The following is a 16966-nucleotide window of genomic DNA, read 5'->3' as shown; positions in this document are numbered from 1 at the left end:
ACATCTTTCTAGTTTCAAAGAAAGATGTGAAGACAACCAAAAGTGTTATGCCAAATTTACTCTGTAATTGCAGAGTAAATGCAATTTACAGAGTAAATTGCATCTGTCCTTGCAGCTCAGTGCAGTAGCACAGTCCCAGGACACAACCTGACATGCATTTGAACCGGGGCTGCAAAGACAATTCTTCCTTTCACTTCTCCCTGCTTCCTCAGTGCTTCACATCCACTTCTGTATTGTTCCCCATGGTGCTGCTCAGTAGCATTAGGATAGTAAACAAAAACTGTGGTTTTGATTGTCTTTCAGGCTAAATTTGGTTACAGTGTCAAACAGGGACTAGAAAAAAGGGAAGAGAGAACTTGAATAGTGGGAGTACTGAAAGTGCAGACTTATATAACCATTAACCCACAAACTCAGAGCCAAAGTAGGGTAACCACAATTAACAGAGTAACAGTCATCATCTCTCCTATCTTCAAACCTTTAATCCATGTAGTAGAAGTCATATTACTCCTTTGGCTCATGTTTTGCTAAAGCAAATCAATTTGTCCTTGTAAACCACCTATGTAATAAAGCTTCATAGTAAATTGTGAAGATTTAATTACTAGCACATGGAATTTCAGAATTCTTGCTCAAAGAGAATTTTGTTAGAATCTGGGAGTGAGAAATTTTAGCAAGAGTGCTTAAACTTAACTAGTGGGGCTTTTACTCAAGATTTACTCAGAGCTGATATTCTGGCTTGGACCCCTGAAGAATTTTGAAATTGGAGCTAAGCAATATATGGAATTGAAAAAATAATTTAAAAATAAGAGGTGGCATGGGAAGATGAAATAGAGAGATATGATTTTGTGTAGGATGAATATATGAGGAAAAGTGTTGAAAATGTAATCCATGTTGTGATGAAAACTGAGTAGGTTGAGCCCTCAGGCACAGTTTATGTCTTGCACAAGTTCCCACAAAGTACAACAACTTCCCAGCACATTGCGAGAGTGCTAGAACTTTTTGCTCTGCAGAGAAACTTGGGCCCTCTGAGGTAGAAAGCTGACAAGGTGGTTTAATCTGCAGACAAGGTACTTTTTCTCTGTGAGGAAGAGATTTGGAGAAAAAGCTGAATTTGGTGTGCTGTCACTGTAAGGCTTAACAAGTCTTACAAGACTGAGTGTGGTTAGAGAGGGCCCAGTGCCATGAGTCAAGCAGCAGCATTTCAGGATTCTAGTCCACATGTAATAAAAGGCAGGAGCCACTGTTTAATAAGCATTTCAGTGTTCCATCCATTGTCACACCTGTTTGGTATCCCAGCTGGACACAGTGACAGGGAAGTCACAGGGAAATACAGGCCTTAGGAAATCTGCTAGCTCAGAGCTACTTCTGAAGAGACACAGCACTGCTGCTACTGAATCTGACAGGTTAGTGACAAAAGTGAATCCATCTCTGGAAACACAAGTGTGTCCAGAAGAACTGAAACTGCTGTCAGTAATTTAGCCATGTATCGAAGGGGATGTTGGTATTTGTCTAGTCTCCATAAGGTTTCACTCACTCATTTTCAGTGCTAAATTTTTCCAACGTTGAGGGATGGAAAACCATCTGACCCTGATCACATATGTTGAGAGACTTCCCTGCAGCCGATAAGAAACTATCTGAGAGTTCCTCTTTAGTTGGTGCATTAAAAAATGAGAGTTCACTTGAGTTTAAAGGGTATGTAAAGATTTTTTTTCTTCAGTTACGTCTCTGGCTCTGAAATTTGTATGCAATTCCACTAAATGATGCATCTGTAAAGCAAATGTCATCTTAGATATGAAGATGTAATGTCTGTAGACAGCCCATTTATTTTCTATCCTTTAAATCCAGATTACCACATTAAAAAGTAGATATTAATAGGAAAACTGACTATACCTAAGAAAAGAATAGGACAGATCCACCTTTTACCAAAGTTTCTCAAGTAACATTAAAAACAAACAAAATTAACAAAATTAAGAAAACTAGTTGTTGAGATCTGAGTTTTTTAAGTGCCACTGAATGCAAAAAGAAATGCTGATCTGCTGTTTGGCTGGTACCATGTCCTAAAGTAAGGCATAGATAGGCTACAAATGCACAAGCACTTTCTGTCCCATCCTTTGGGCAGATTAAGTTGAAAAGTATTGCTTGATTATTTCTGTAAGGATACAGTTCCCTTCTAGCTGGGAACAGTTAATCATGGGGAATGGCTGAATCAGCAGCATCATGAGGAGCATCGTGTGAGGCTCTGTCAAACATGTCAGTGCAGAAATACAGTTACAGGGAAATTAAGGTTGGAAGGGACTATTGAAGGTCATCATTTTAATCTTAATGTTCAAATCATAGCTATGATCAAATTTGGATCAGGACAATTATTTTGATAATTCTGTTGGGCAAATAAGTAAATATGAAGTGAAAATTCTAATAAAATGCCACCATTTTCTTTAACACATTCCTGGTGATAACACTGAATAAAGAATATTTTAAACAGGTGGCAGTGAACTGACCTGTCTTGTGTTAACCTGCATAATGATATTTTAGAGACCCTTGTGAACATATTAGAAAGGGGAAGCTTGCCAAAGGCTATCTGGGCATTGTACTTTGAGAAGATTGATTTATTGGAAATTTTGTTTTAATTAGTATGCTAAAGACAGCTTGAGATGTTGTAAATATTGTTGCCATGCTTCACTGACAATAGACTAACACTCATAAGAGTTTCTTCATGGTATGGAGAAATTAATTTTGCTATCAGTACCTGGCAGCTGGATGTGGAACTGCTCAGATTACAAGCCAAAGAAGCAGTAAAAAATGGGTACTGCTATCATGTGACATGAAAGCAAATTTTCTGCTGAAAGCAAGAAATACATGAATGCTCCTGTAAAAGTTTATACCATTATGAGGCAATTTCAACTCCTCTGCTTGGACCTCATTCTAACATAACTTGTGAGAATGATTCTGCTGTGTTTGTGTGCTGCAAAGATGCATTTGATTAGCTGCAGAGAGCAGTTCTCTCAAAGCTGCTCTCTTACTCTGTTTTATTGAATATTTCCTCTTTTTGGGAATCTGCTAGACAGTACTGATGTTTTTCTGTTGTTTACACAAGATGCTTGTTCTCAGATAATACAGGAAGACTAATAATGTTTAAAATATGAGTTCTTTAAATGTGTGGGTAAAATCTGATTTTATATCCATTAGAGTTGTCTTCTTGATATCTGTATAAACTTTTATAGAAGTTAGTATTACACTATGACAACAACCTAGCAAATCTCTTATAAAATAAGAGATGTATAATTTATAAATTATAAATTGAACCTGGCACTGTTCAAACCAAAATCAGAGGACTAGAACATGGATGAAGTTTTGACTGGATCTGTGATTTGTCATGCCAAGAGGGATCCCTAGTAACTTGATCAATGGATACTCATCAGCAGTGTCTACCAAGAGTCTTAGCCATGTTTTCTGTACTATGTTGTCTGTTTTTCACTCACTAACAGATCCCAGAATGTGCCAAAAACCAGCCCTCTGTATCAGGGTGTATTGCATGTAGCAAACACTTTGCTGGGCCAACATGAGGTACTTGCTAACCCTGAGGGGAGCCAGGGCATAAGATCTGCAACAAGAGCTTCAGTGACACCATGGTCAGATACCACAGGCCTTGGTGAATGGTCGCAAACTCAAAAGACAGGAGAACAACATCATGAGAGAGAGAGGGGTCACACATTTGCTGTGTCAGGAAAGAAGAGGTGTTAAAGAGATACCGTTCAATACCATGGAGGATTAAATGCTTCCCACACAGCCAGACATAACAAGACACAAAGCTACCTAGGAAAAGGTAACAGGTGCAATTAAAGCTGCCTTTCATACAGCACCAAATAATGGCAACTTTAGATTATACTTGGCTTCTAGTGGTTTAAGCACAAAATAGGACACACAGCAGAGATACAAAGCTCTAGCAGTCAGGGGATAACGTATGGTTTAAGGATTACAAGGTAATTGCATCACATGAGGATTTCTGTGATTCTAAAGCATCTGGAGTAAATGAAGGAAAAATGACACAGTGACCTTTGGAACAAAGTCTTCTAAATCTTAGAGCACAGACTGGCATTGAGAAAGACAAAAGCTAATTATTATTTTTGTGCTTTGAATGTAAACTAAACTAATCCCCAATTAGAAAAAAAAAGATGTGTTTGAGTGCAGTATGGCCAGCTGTGTTACACTGCAGCAGGGTGAAACAAACAGACTGAAGAAGAGGAAACTTTGACCTCTGTGTGTCTTGATTTCTTTCATTTTCCCTCATCAGCACACTGTGGTTTAATTGAACTATTGAATTTCAGAACTAGTCTGTTCCTTTGTCTGAACAAAACATAAAAGACCTGAATGAAGAGACAATGAAAAGAATGAAGGGATGATGAAAAGCACAGGAGGATTTCTTTACGGGGTAGAGGAAGGTGTGTAGGTATATTCATGCACGTACGAATTTTTCAGTCTGCAGCTAAGCAATGACTGACAGATGTAGGCTTTAACAAGGAATGACTGTGGAAAGCATGAACACAGGTGTGCTGTTCACTGTTTTTCCAGCATATGAACTGTGGGGAGCCAGCTGGAGCCAACAGAACAGCAAAGAAACAAAAGGAGGTGGTTCTTCACACAGCATGGATCAAAGCTGCAGTGCTACAAGTTCACTGGAGTTCAAGGATAGGCTTAGGAAGTCTGCTGAATAAATGTCCACAAAGCTTTATTAAACACACAGAAACCATCCCTGATCCAAGAAACTCCTCAGCTGTGATTGACTGAATGCCAGAGAATGTGTAGGGCAAGTATAGACACACATGGCTTGTTCTTTCAATCTTCTCTAAACACCTGCTTGTGGCTGCTATCAGAGACAAGATACTGGGCTAAAAGTACTTTTTGATCTGACTCAACACTAGAACATAAAAAATAAGTCTGCCTAAAACCAGATCATATTTTTAGGCTCAAGAGTCAAATACAGGAAAAGTAAGACATCACATTATTTCAGAGTCTATTAGCTTTACATTCTATTTAATTCCATAAATAGATATATGTTTTAACTAAGAAAATGGTGCTACCACTTTCTGCCAGTGAAAACACTTCATTGAATGGATAAGTTATCATTATTCACAGTCATTTCTAATATTATGTAGAAATTCTACAGAAACAACAGCTCAGATTACAGAATGATAAAACATTACCTGTGCCTGAAGTTTGCATATCTTGCACTTTTTCCATACAGTATATTCTGTGTGTGTTTACTAAATAACTGTTAGTGTGGCTCTGTGTAGCATCTCAGAATGAATCCTGACTACTTTTTGTTTCAGACTAAGAATGCTTGGAGAAGACCATTCTGAAGGGCAGCGTGGCACAGGGTGCTGGTTTCTCTGGCTATGCGAAACAGAATGTCAGGTATGCTAATTACTGAGTGACTGAGCACACAGGCTTTCCCAACACACACGTGGTGGCTGCTACAGAGCAGAAGAAAGATCTTTGTATTCCCTATAAAATCAGTACAGGCCACAAAATCAAGACTTCATGTCACACTGGGACCAAGGTTAAGTCATGTGTAATAAAGGAATTAAATAAGTTTTCAAAGGTGCTCAAATCTGCTGGACAGGGTTGTTTCACAACCTGAGACATCACGATTTGATCTGCTTTTCAAAGAGAATACACAAATGGAAGCTACACTGAAGTACCAAATGTTAATGTAATTACCAAACTTTCCAAACTTTGTTCCTTCAGAGGCATAGAAAATGAAATTTATTTATTAAAATTAATGTTATTTTTTTTTTTGTTGCAGAAGGAGATGTCCTTACCAGATCAGTTAAAACAGAATGTAGCACTGGAAATGGGCATGTATTAAAACAGAACTGAGAGAGCTAGAAATATGAATATTTAGAAAATAATGTGATGTACAAGACAAAAAAGACATTGTGATTTTCCCCCATAAGTTTATTGAAGTTTCAGTCACAATCACCTACCCTTCTAATGTGAAAGAATCAATTCTGTGGAGAGCCATGGCCTTGAACGCCGCACACGCAGTGCAGGGAAAGGCAGCACCTCCGGGCCTGCAGGCTCAGCCAAAAACCAAGGGATGGTTTCCCAGTGCCGCCCCGTGTTGCAAACACAGAAGTGCACGGACAGCCCCTCCACGTGGGCAGAACAGCTGGTGCTGCTGCTCAGGCACTGCCGGGTATCTGCTCGTGGGTTTTTAACAACAGCTCCTTCACTGAGACATGCTCTGCTAAACACTTTCTTTTATCACTACTGAATAACAAAAAGATACATTGATCATATAGCAAAATAATATTTACGTGCAATCTCAGTAAACAAGGTAGAAATGCCAGTAGAATTGTTTAATTTTAAACAATTAAAAAAAAAATTAAAATCCTGTTTGGCAGCAAATCATCCAAGTAGGATTTGTCATCTGTAAGTTATTACTCAAAAGGAAGAGCATATAAACTGTGTATTTGATTTACTCAGTAGCAACCATGGTGCCAGATATGCTTATATCCTTAAGGATTTTGGATAGCAGCAGTTTGTGTACAAGTAGCTACTTAGTAGTAGCTGATTCTGAATGGGCCAGTCTTGCCTTAAATTGTAACAAATCTATACATTTACTGTTCAAAAGCTTGTACTGTAACAGGACACTAAAACTGTATACATTCACAATGTCAAGAAAAAGTGTCTATAATTCTTTCCATAATTTCTAAATAATTGTTATTCGTATTCCCGCTTGTAGTCAGAATCATGAATGCAGTTCTCCACTGTCTTGATTAACACCTCTAGTCTAATGCACCTAGTATGTCTGTACAAGGAAAATATTTCTCTGTGGTTTTCACCATGGAAACATGTTCTGATTGTCAGTGATCAGTCTGTTAGGGCAGGAAAGATGCCAATAGGTGAGCATGTCTGATGCACACACAACAGGTGCCTTGGAAGCACTTCCCTGTCGCAAATCCTAAAGCAGCTTTCCCTGAACATAACAAGCAGGAAATTTTTCTCATACAAATTTTTAATAATGTTAGGATACTGATTAGCAACAATGCACACAGCGCAGAATATTTCAAACTTTATAGTGCAAAGTACACATCTTTTATTACATTCTGGAACTGATCCCAAGTTCTTCCTTAAGTTACTTATTCTCTATAAAGCAGCCCTGGGAGTGTTCTTATTTGTGCTTGCTGCCCCACGGGCTGCTGCCACAAACACTGCAAGGCCATAGAAATGTCTGGTGTGTGTCTTTTCCTATACTGCACTTCCCTTTGCAGTAATTGCAGAGCAGAGAGATTATTAGCTACTGCTCATCCCCATGAAATCCCACTTACATAGCAGCCCCTCCTGCAATCAAAAAAAGCAGTAATTAGATCAGCTGTGAAGTAGCCTATAGTTCTCTGATCAAGGCAAAATGTATCATTTTCACACTGCCCTCAGAAGCACATGGACTTGAGTTTGTTATAAAGCATTTGTGCAAATCCTGCAAATACACCTCAGTGCAGTGGCTGAAGAACTGAGGGGTTCAGGCTAATTACTTCTTTTCTTTCACATTAACAATAAATGAGTTATAACATCAATTTGCAGCGTCTCAGTAGATACCTGATACTTGATAATCATTATTCTACTATCACTTACTAGACAAACTTCTAGGGGATCCTTCTGATTTTAAAAGTCTTCTTGGTAGAGTTCTAAGTACAAGTTCTGGATTTGCCATTTGCCATGTATTAGCTGCTCTGTAAATCCTTACAAGGGAGGCTCTTACAGTGTGGAAGGATACTGTAAGCAGAGCTCTCAGCATTTTGAAGTGAAACTCTGTTTCTCAGAATAAATATGCAAGAGGTAGAAATATCAATTACAATTTACATTTAGGGATGCAAACACTGCTGTTTGAAAGTGCTCAGTGGTAGTGTAAATTACAGAACATCCACCAGAGGGAAGCTCATGCATTCATTCAGAGTAAAATATAATTTGAAGGATGAGAGAAACATACGCCTGATATTTAAGGCTAAGCAAATTCTTTTTAAATTCTTTCACAGCAGTAGCACAGACTTTTTGAGCTTGGAAAGTTTTCAGAAGTTATTTGCCAATCTAAAAGTAGCAGACTCACAGAAAGTTTCCTGGATTGATGACAGACTTACTGCGCTACATCTAATACACATGCACAAAAAAAAACTTAAACTGTTTTTTTTTTTTTTTTTTTAACATGCAGGTACAGCTTAATTTCACTTCTGTAGTGAAGTAGACCAGAGCTTCTGAGATCCGAAGTCCAAATGCATTCATAAGTTAAAGCCCAGCCACATATGGCCACTAGAGTGAGTAAGATACTGAATTGTTTAGCCACTGTTGTTTTTACCAGTTATTGACTACACTATATTGTTTCCCGTGTTAATGGAAATATTTGCTTAATTGCCTATAAAGTTTGTGTTCTACTAATTTAAATTTGATAAATAATAGTCAGACACTTTTAGAGAATATTGCAGGCAGCTTACAGACTGAAGTTTTCTTAGTGATCCAGGAGTCACACAGAGCTGTTCAGAAACATGCTCCTGAGCTAATGCTAGCTCTAATATCTGAGATATTTAGTCTAGTAGCCTAGCTTCAGAGTCTAACTCAAGGAAATCTTAGCAGTTCAACACTTCTCTGGGATTTTTCTGAAACAGAAATTCCAGACTGTGGCTGCAATTGAGAGACTCATTGGTTCTTGCTTAAATGAAAGACACAGCCAGAGGCAGAGGCCAATTTGGCAAGCGAACTTCAACTCAAGTGGAGAAATGTGTTTCTGGAAAATGTAAGGCCAGATGCTTCAGAAGTTCAACCATATCCATACACTACTGGATTAGAACTATACTTATACCAATGGTTGTTCAGACAACTACTCTTTTCCACCAAAAATAAAGTTATACCAAAAAAATCCTTCAGAGGTGTCACACAACGGTACAGAACATACAAGTCCTTTTAGGGATCCTTGGTAGATTGAGGACTGGCCACAAGATTGTAGCTACACTTAGAGTACTTATTATGACACAAAAATTTACTTATCAGCATACTTATTGTTGTCTACAATTTCTAGCAGTTCGTGTATCTTACTGCTCCACAGGATTTTTAGCAATTATCCCAGCTTTCAGTCAAGCAGAGTTTCTAGTAATCAGTGTAGCTTTCTTTACTATCTAGAGTCTTTGGTTATGTAGGCTTTTAGTCACCTGAGCTCTTTGCAATTCAGGTCAAAGTCTTGATAATCAGTGTGTGACACAGCAATCATAATCTAGATTGACTTTACTTAAGGAACCTCCCAGTCCCTGCAGCACTGGGTGACAGGAGGTACTGGACATCTCTCCTTGATTGTCTTTTTCCAATAAAAATCTGCAACTTAGCTCAATCTAGATATGCCACTGGCAATAAACTAAAAATAGTCTATGAAGGTACTTCTGCAGAAATAATGTGTGTAAAAGTTATTTCATTGGAAGAAGAGATACTGCCCAGCACTTCCTCCCATTAGTTAATTTTCACAAGTGGTTTTCAGAAATTCCCTTCAGAATACAAACAACTTGTTTCGTTTTTTCCCCTACCCGATATTTATTACATGCAGTTAAAAATGAAAGGAACTGGAATCATGCATTAGATTAAATCCCAATTAAAATCTGTATTACACAAATAGTATTTTGAAGATATAATACTTAACTTCAGTGGGGTTTTTCTGGATTTGCTTTTGATCTCATTATATTCTTACAAGAGCAAAACCAGCTAAGCTGCTTTGGGGGTGCTGATGTTACAATCCTTTTTCCATGGTAAAAAATACTTCTTGGCTTAATACTATGCACTACATTTGCCAGGTTTGTAAAATTAGGGAAATAATCTGTATCACATTCTTAAATTTAAGAAAGCTATAAATAACTCCTTTGTTGCTGTGAACTTTTTTTAATGGTAAATACCCTTCCAGTTCCACTTCTTGAATATTTCAGTTGGCTCTGCTGTTCTAGTTCCTCCTTTAACATTTCAAAAATGAACTTCAAAAGATGTTTTGAAATCAGGATAACAAAATAGCTTCATAGTCTTCGGCCAGACTCTGAAGAACTTATGATTCATTTAGGATTTGAGTACTACACTGATTACCAAGTTTCCTAGGAAAAATCATAAAAGTCATAGCCCATTGCTGGCACAGCAGGACAATAATGTGGTCATATCTTTTCTCCCTGACATGGAGCTTTTCCTTCTACAACTCTACATCCATACTGAATACTCTGATTGTTATTGTTTGGTAAAGAACTGCAATTTCCCAGAGAATTAGAAATACAGCTCCTACCCACTTTGTTGTACCGGTACAGTACAAACAGTTGATTTCCTTTATGCCAGGGTATTTCTAAAATATGATTGACTGTTTTATGCTGAATGAAAAAAAAAGATGGCATGAAGGTAGTAAGCACAATTTTTTGTGCTTTAAAAAGCAAACATATAATGAAATGCGCATTTGTCGTTTACCTGACACCCCTCTTTGTTTTTTGTTTTTGTAAAATAAAGTGCTGAGTTGTTCATAGGAGCAAGAATAGAATAGCATAAAAAGGGTTTTTTTCTCCTCACATATGTTAATTAGATCCGTAACATTAAAACAGTAGCACATTTCTTTAAATAGGGACACTTTAGAAAGACCACCAACATGCTGTAAAATTTGCTGAAGCACAATGGATGTATAACTAACAGCAAAGTCAGGTCCTGCGTTGTATTTTTACTTTTGCTTTGCATGCAAAAACACCCATCCTCCTAAACAACAGGAACTGCCATATGTGGTCAGATGTCTGTAAGAGCGAGCATGAGGCTGTGAGCTCATAGTCTGCATTAGCCTTCAGAACATCAGTTAGAGGAGAACTTTCAAATAGTTCACCAACACCTGCAGAATAAAAGCAGAGCACAAAACAACCAAGAACGGAAGAATTTCCAGAATGAGTCAAGCTGAGGAAAGCAGTGGCAACTCAACATGGAATATTGTGAGGTCAGTAGTCTGCGTAATACTGGGCTTGTCATTTATAATTGGCACCCCTGGGAACTGCATTGTCATCTGGACTGTCTGTACAAAAATGAAGAAAGTATCTCTTTCAGTCCTGCTGATCTTGAACCTGGCCATTGCTGATGTCCTTGTACTGATCACTTTACCAATCTGGATTTACTCTTTTGCTGGCTCATGGGTTTTTGGAGTCATCTTCTGCAAAATGCTGGTTTTCATTATTTACTGCAGCATGTATGCCAGTATATTTCTGATTACAGCACTCAGCTTGGAGCGGCTACTGGCTGTGTTTTACCCTTTCACAATTCAAACATACAGAAGAAAAGAAAAAATTTCTTTGATTGTGTTCCTCATTTGGTTCCTGTCTATTGCCTTTGGCATTTCTGTCATTCCATTTCAAGAGACAGAAGAAACAGACGGTCGACTCCTATGCACGTGTCGCAACTACTCTTCTAATAGACAGAAAGTGTCCTATCTTCTGCTGGAGACCCTTGCAGGTTTTGTAATCCCTTTCTTAATTATTTGCACTTGTTATGTGTGTGTTGCAAGAAGAATAAGCAGAATGACTTACCAATCCAAGCAGCGATCAGAACGTCTCATTGCCAGCGTCGTGGTGGCTTTCATTCTGTGCTGGTTCCCTCACCACATCTTTAATATCCTGGATATCATTTCTATTGAAATAGAACTCTCTAATGAGGAGATGTCTTTGGCACTGGAAGAAATTGTAGACAAAGGAGTGTACATCTCTGGAGCGCTTGTATTCATCAGTAGCTGTATTAACCCTCTGCTTTATGCTTTCGCTGCACGAAGGTTTCAGAACCACCTGAAGTTTGCTAAGATGTCAAAGCTGTTTGAACAGATCAGTCAGACTGCAACAGAGGAAGACAAGAAAAGAAGTCTGGTTGTAGCCAAACATGAAGATCCTTTGGTAGGCACAGAAAACCTCTAACAAGGAACTCAGTGAATAATCTTTGTCATTTCTTCAGCAGTCCTTTTTCCTCATTCTCTCAGTTTCATTTACTGAGCAGTCCAGGGAAAGCTGTAGAGAAATAAAAGCTTTTGTTTTTTTTCTTGTATGTTTTATAAGAATTGGCATTAATAACCTTGTTCAGTTCATAAATTAATATTCACATCATGAAATGAGCACTATTTCATTTTTGCTGAGAACCTTGGCAAAGTGACTGAAAGCTAAAATTGTGAGGAATACAGTGTTGTTACTTTTCATTAAAATTATTTCTGATTTCTAGAAAGTCTGTGTGCAGAAAACAAAAAAGAACTGCATGTGGAAAGGAGAGACTTTGAAAGATTTAAACTAATGAAACTAAGATTTTTTTCAGAAAAAAAAATGTCACATGTTCAAAAATCCTTATACAATCTAAAGTTTTAAGAAGTTAAATTCTTTACATGGCTAAAAATGGTTTTAAAGTTTATTAATGACACAAAACTCTTCTGGATTGATGGAAAATCCAAAGCTATTTTCTATTCATGACTATATTTAAGTTTGAAATTAATAATGGTTGTTCACACAGTCAAGACCATTTACTGCATTATCTTGGGGTAGTAGGTTTGAACAAGTCAAAAGTGGAGTATGAGAACTGTGTTGTATGGCAAACATCACTGCAGACTGCATGCTGTATCTGATGGCAAATACATTGCATACTTCTGTGGCAATTTGTTGTATTATATATATATACTTTGAGTATCCTCAAAAATTTTGATTCAAAGAAGTTAAGCTTCCAAGATGTCTATTAAATTGTGGAAGAATTGGATCAGGCTCAGGTGAGGAGGAAGGAGACATCCTTCCTATTATTTTTATGTGTAAGAAAATTATGGTAGTAGTACAAAGTGTCTCATATCAGAAGAACTTCACCTTGCAAATAAAAGAGTTATATTTTTCTTCTCTTATAGAATAGTGGACTTTGCCATAGGAAACCAATAAATTTAGTGTTTGCAAGGGCCTTAGTTTTGTGTATGTGTGTAAACTCACTGTGAAAAATTACATGACATCAAGTGCTTGCTTTTGAAGTTTTATTTATTTCAATTGTGCCTAATGTTTTTTACACCTGCTTTGTAAAGTTTTAAGTCAATCATTTGTAATAAGATCAAAATAACTACTGATTAAGAAGCATATTGTAATTTCATATTCCTTGTTCTGGACAACTGCTAAATAGCTACATTACTCATCTTTACAAAGAAATTTCAAATGCTAGCCAGCCATTAATTTTTGAAATTTTGAATAATTTTGAATTTTGAAGTGAAGGATATTTGAATTGTATTAATTTAGCTTGTAAACTGAAATAAACATGGGGAAGTAAAATCCTTAGCTGCTAATGGAAGAATATTTCTCCAAACTTTACAAAAATATTTTTTATTCCTGCTTCTTATCAAAAAGTATTTTTTCTCCTGAATAGGAGAGAAGTCCAGCACAGAGGGTTTTCCTTCAACAGGACTCCTTCACTGAAATTAAGAAAACTTCAGCAAGGTCTTGTTTGCAGCAAAAAGTAAACAACAGATGAAACTCTTTAGACTTGACCACATCCTTAACCTACCACTCTTTTTCACCCCTCTAATGGCTTTTAATTGTTGTAGGACATTCAATATAGCAATGTGACATTATCTCACAAAAAAAGCAGCAGTTTCACTTATCTACTCATAAAAAAGTGAAGCTGTATTTCCCATTGTGTTCTTGAGATAGGAATCACTCACTATTCAACAACAACACAGAACAGACCAGGAGATTTACTGTCTGACAAGCACATGAGCACTGCAACTGAACTTCTAGACCACAAAGAGTCAAGCATTTCTCAACTCACAAACAACCCAGGCAAACTTTAGTACAAGCTGCCTGACCAATATTTTCCTTTCTATCAGTCCGTGCCTGAATTCTCTGCCTCAGTATTAATTTTTCACATTTTCTCCACTGCTTTTTACTCACAGTACTGAAGTCCTTGTACATCAGGAGGTCTATCAAGGAGCTAGAGCTGTCCCTCTTAATTTCTCATTAATGGCCTTGTTTCTAAGTCCAGTCAACAGTCATCTCTAAGAACTGTGTTTCTTTTGAAGGCTGTATGAAAAGTATTAGAACAAACTAAGACAGCAACATTAACTAATTTCATTTTTACATAGAGTAAATAGAGTTAATTCTTGCAGTTGGTATGCACAGTTAAAATTCTCACTGATTTAATATTTTTGTCAGCACAACAGTCATGTAACCAGGACCATAAGAGTCCACCTAAAAACACAAGCAGATGGCTTGGTTGTCTGCTGCTTCCTTGAGCAGGTACACATCAGGCCTAGCAATGCAGCCAGATTTTGCACTTCACCAGTGCTAACATGCTCTCACATCTGCTGTTCAAGCTAGATCAAAATAGTGACCTCCTAGTAACTCAAGACACACTCAGATTCTCCTGGAAAATAGAGGCTTCATGTCATTTGAGTTCCTCTTTTTTTTTTTTCTTTCTTCCTAACCCTTCTACCCTTGTTTATGAGGTCTGCTGTGTGGTTTCATTGGCCAGCTATTTCTCATGACACAGCAAGGCAGAAGGCTGAGCTAAGAGAGGGCCACTTCAGTCACCTGAGTGAAATCACCTCAGACTACACTGAAGTACAGGGAACACCATGTGGAGTCAGTGCAACACTGCTTAGAACACTGAGTACTAGGAGGTGACCAAATAGTTTGAATTTCTCACATTTGTAAAAATTAATCATCTTCTAACAATTATCTCTTAACATTTCAGTATTTTCCAGTCTGAAACTTGCTGTGAACATTCCATGGGTTTATATCAGGATTTTTTCACATTTACTGTAGTAGGATCATGCTGCTTAAAGTGAATTCATTGTATTAAAGGGATTGAAGGAAAGCCTGAGGAATTTTTAGCTCATACAGCCAATATACAGGAAAGATAGAAAAGGATATGAAGAAAAAGCATCAGTCTTACACTATTTGTTGACTGTTGACATCAAAATGTTTCTGTAAGCATCATGGTAAAAGAGTTATGACAGATACCTGGATTAAAACAATGGAGCTTTGTGAATATTTACAGGCAACTCATGATTTAAGGAGTAGCACAAGGGAAATCAGAGATCCTTATTTGCAAGAAGAAACAGGGCAACTGCACTATATTAAAGAAATAAAATTTTAAACTTCCAGAACATTTTCTAGGAAGAAGTAGAGTAAAAGGCATGTTTTAAAGACAGTTAAGGCTGCAGTTATGGAACTCTTAGGGTTACAATTAGCGGGACTAACTGAAAGATTTGCCTGCAGTGCCTGGGTGCAAGGAATAAAAGAACATGGAAGCTAACAGATGGCACAGAAACAACATAGGTATCCAATTTCTTTCACATTCAAACAAGAGTCTGATAAAGAATAAATATTTCAGAAGATGCAGAAGTAGCAAATATTAACGGTGGTGAAGGTTTTCTCTACAGGTTAGTGTACAGCTCTTGTATTATTCTCTTTTCTGTATATATTGGGAAAAGGAAAGACAAAGGAAAAGCTATTGGCTTTTTTAAGTGGAAAAACATGAGAAATAAATTAGTCAAGATTATTAAGAATAATATAGACTTAAAATGGAATTGAGAAGTTCAGCCATGAAAGCTGAGTATAGAAAGAGAGCAGACAGGGAAGTGAAAAGTATTCAGTTGCAAGACAGTTTCAGATTTTTGTAAATGCTTTCTCATCAGATCAGTTAATCACTGAAACAGATTCCTTATTAGAAAATTTCTCGGTGTGATCCACACTGGTGCTCAGTAGTTTTCAGGAAAAAAAATCCAATAAACCAGAGTTTAGAGAGACGTAATCCTGTCCTCTGAGAGGGTGAGTAGGTTATGCTGCTCCTGTTAGCATTGAGCTGGGTGTGACCAGGGCTATGATGAGGGACATCAGGATTTCAGAAACTTTACAACACTGTTTACAGTCCTAAGAAAGTTCTTGCTCTGTTAGGTATGGAGATAAGAGGGTTGTATACTATTGAATTTCTTTGTGTCTTCTTTCCCATTAAATCAAATATGTTGAAAATCATGTGGATGGTTCTTGGTAAGATTCAACATTTTAAAATAGATTGAAGTTGAAGAAATGTTCAGATTAGAAGAAAATTCTTTTTATGGATTGTGTCAAGTCACTGATTTAAATGATGGAATTTTTGAAAAAGATGCCAAGAAGTCTTCAAATACAGGTTGAGGAGTTACAGCTCTTAAATTAGAAATCCCAATTTTACCTCTGCAAAACAGCAAAATCCAATTATTATTTTAATAATAGCTATCAGAACTACATCTTGATTGCAAAAGTAATTGGTCAGTCTTCAGTTTGGCTGCACCTCTGTAGGTACTAACAGTGTGTGCAGGTAAGTGCATCACTATTTCCATGGACTATTAGCTAGGAAACAGTGTGAACTGCACTGAGCCACCTACAAACAGTGTATTCGATTAAAGTGAAGGGTATGTCCAGATGTTGTAAATTGGAGGATTAGAAGTTTAGCCTGCCCTTACTGGATCTTAAACTGGAAAATCAGACTTCTCATTTTTGCATATCAGACCTGTTTATGGTATAGCACATTACACAAAAAATTAAGGACTAAATATTTCATTTTCATAGAATTGTGAATTTGAAGCAGTATTTATGGTCTGTCGTTGTTAGTGTCACCATAAGTGCCACAATAGGAAAATAGCTGTGTGAAGATCACTTCTAGTCATTGCATCTCTGATGCTATGGGAATATATTACAGTGTAAACAACCTGAAAACAGGTTGCAGAGTCAATACCTTAACTCTATCACGTAATTTCTGAAGTCACTGTAATATTAACATTTACTGTTGAATTCCTGGTGAACTTGGTGAGTAGTATCAGAAACTTAAAACTCATGGACACTTGTTTAAACATTGCAACTAATGAGTCATGTTAGTGCCTGTTGGATTTAAAAATACAGCCACAGAGTTTCAGATGTGCTGTAAAAGGGAACATTATGTAGTTAAATCT

General features: G+C 37.2%; 1 protein-coding gene across 1 annotated transcript; it reads left to right on the top strand.

Moving 5' to 3' along the window:
- The first annotated feature begins 10931 nt into the window (after positions 1-10931).
- Positions 10932-11942, top strand: LOC121334056 (leukotriene B4 receptor 1-like). The gene has a single exon (XM_041400930.1). The coding sequence runs from the start codon at positions 10932-10934 to the stop codon at positions 11940-11942; it is 1011 nt and encodes a 336-aa protein (XP_041256864.1).
- The last annotated feature ends 5024 nt before the right edge of the window (positions 11943-16966 follow it).

The sequence above is a fragment of the Onychostruthus taczanowskii genome, unplaced genomic scaffold (genome assembly GCF_017590055.1).
Source record: "Onychostruthus taczanowskii isolate IOZ18803 unplaced genomic scaffold, ASM1759005v1 scaffold18, whole genome shotgun sequence".
Taxonomy (NCBI): domain Eukaryota; kingdom Metazoa; phylum Chordata; class Aves; order Passeriformes; family Passeridae; genus Onychostruthus; species Onychostruthus taczanowskii.
The sequence above is the reverse complement of the archived record's forward strand: the minus strand, read 5'-3'. Positions and strand labels throughout refer to the sequence as shown.

Excerpts from the sequence above, each read along its gene's own strand:
- LOC121334056 (XM_041400930.1), top strand. The coding sequence starts at position 10,932 with ATGAGTCAAGCTGAGGAAAGCAGTGGCAACTCAACATGGAATATTGTG.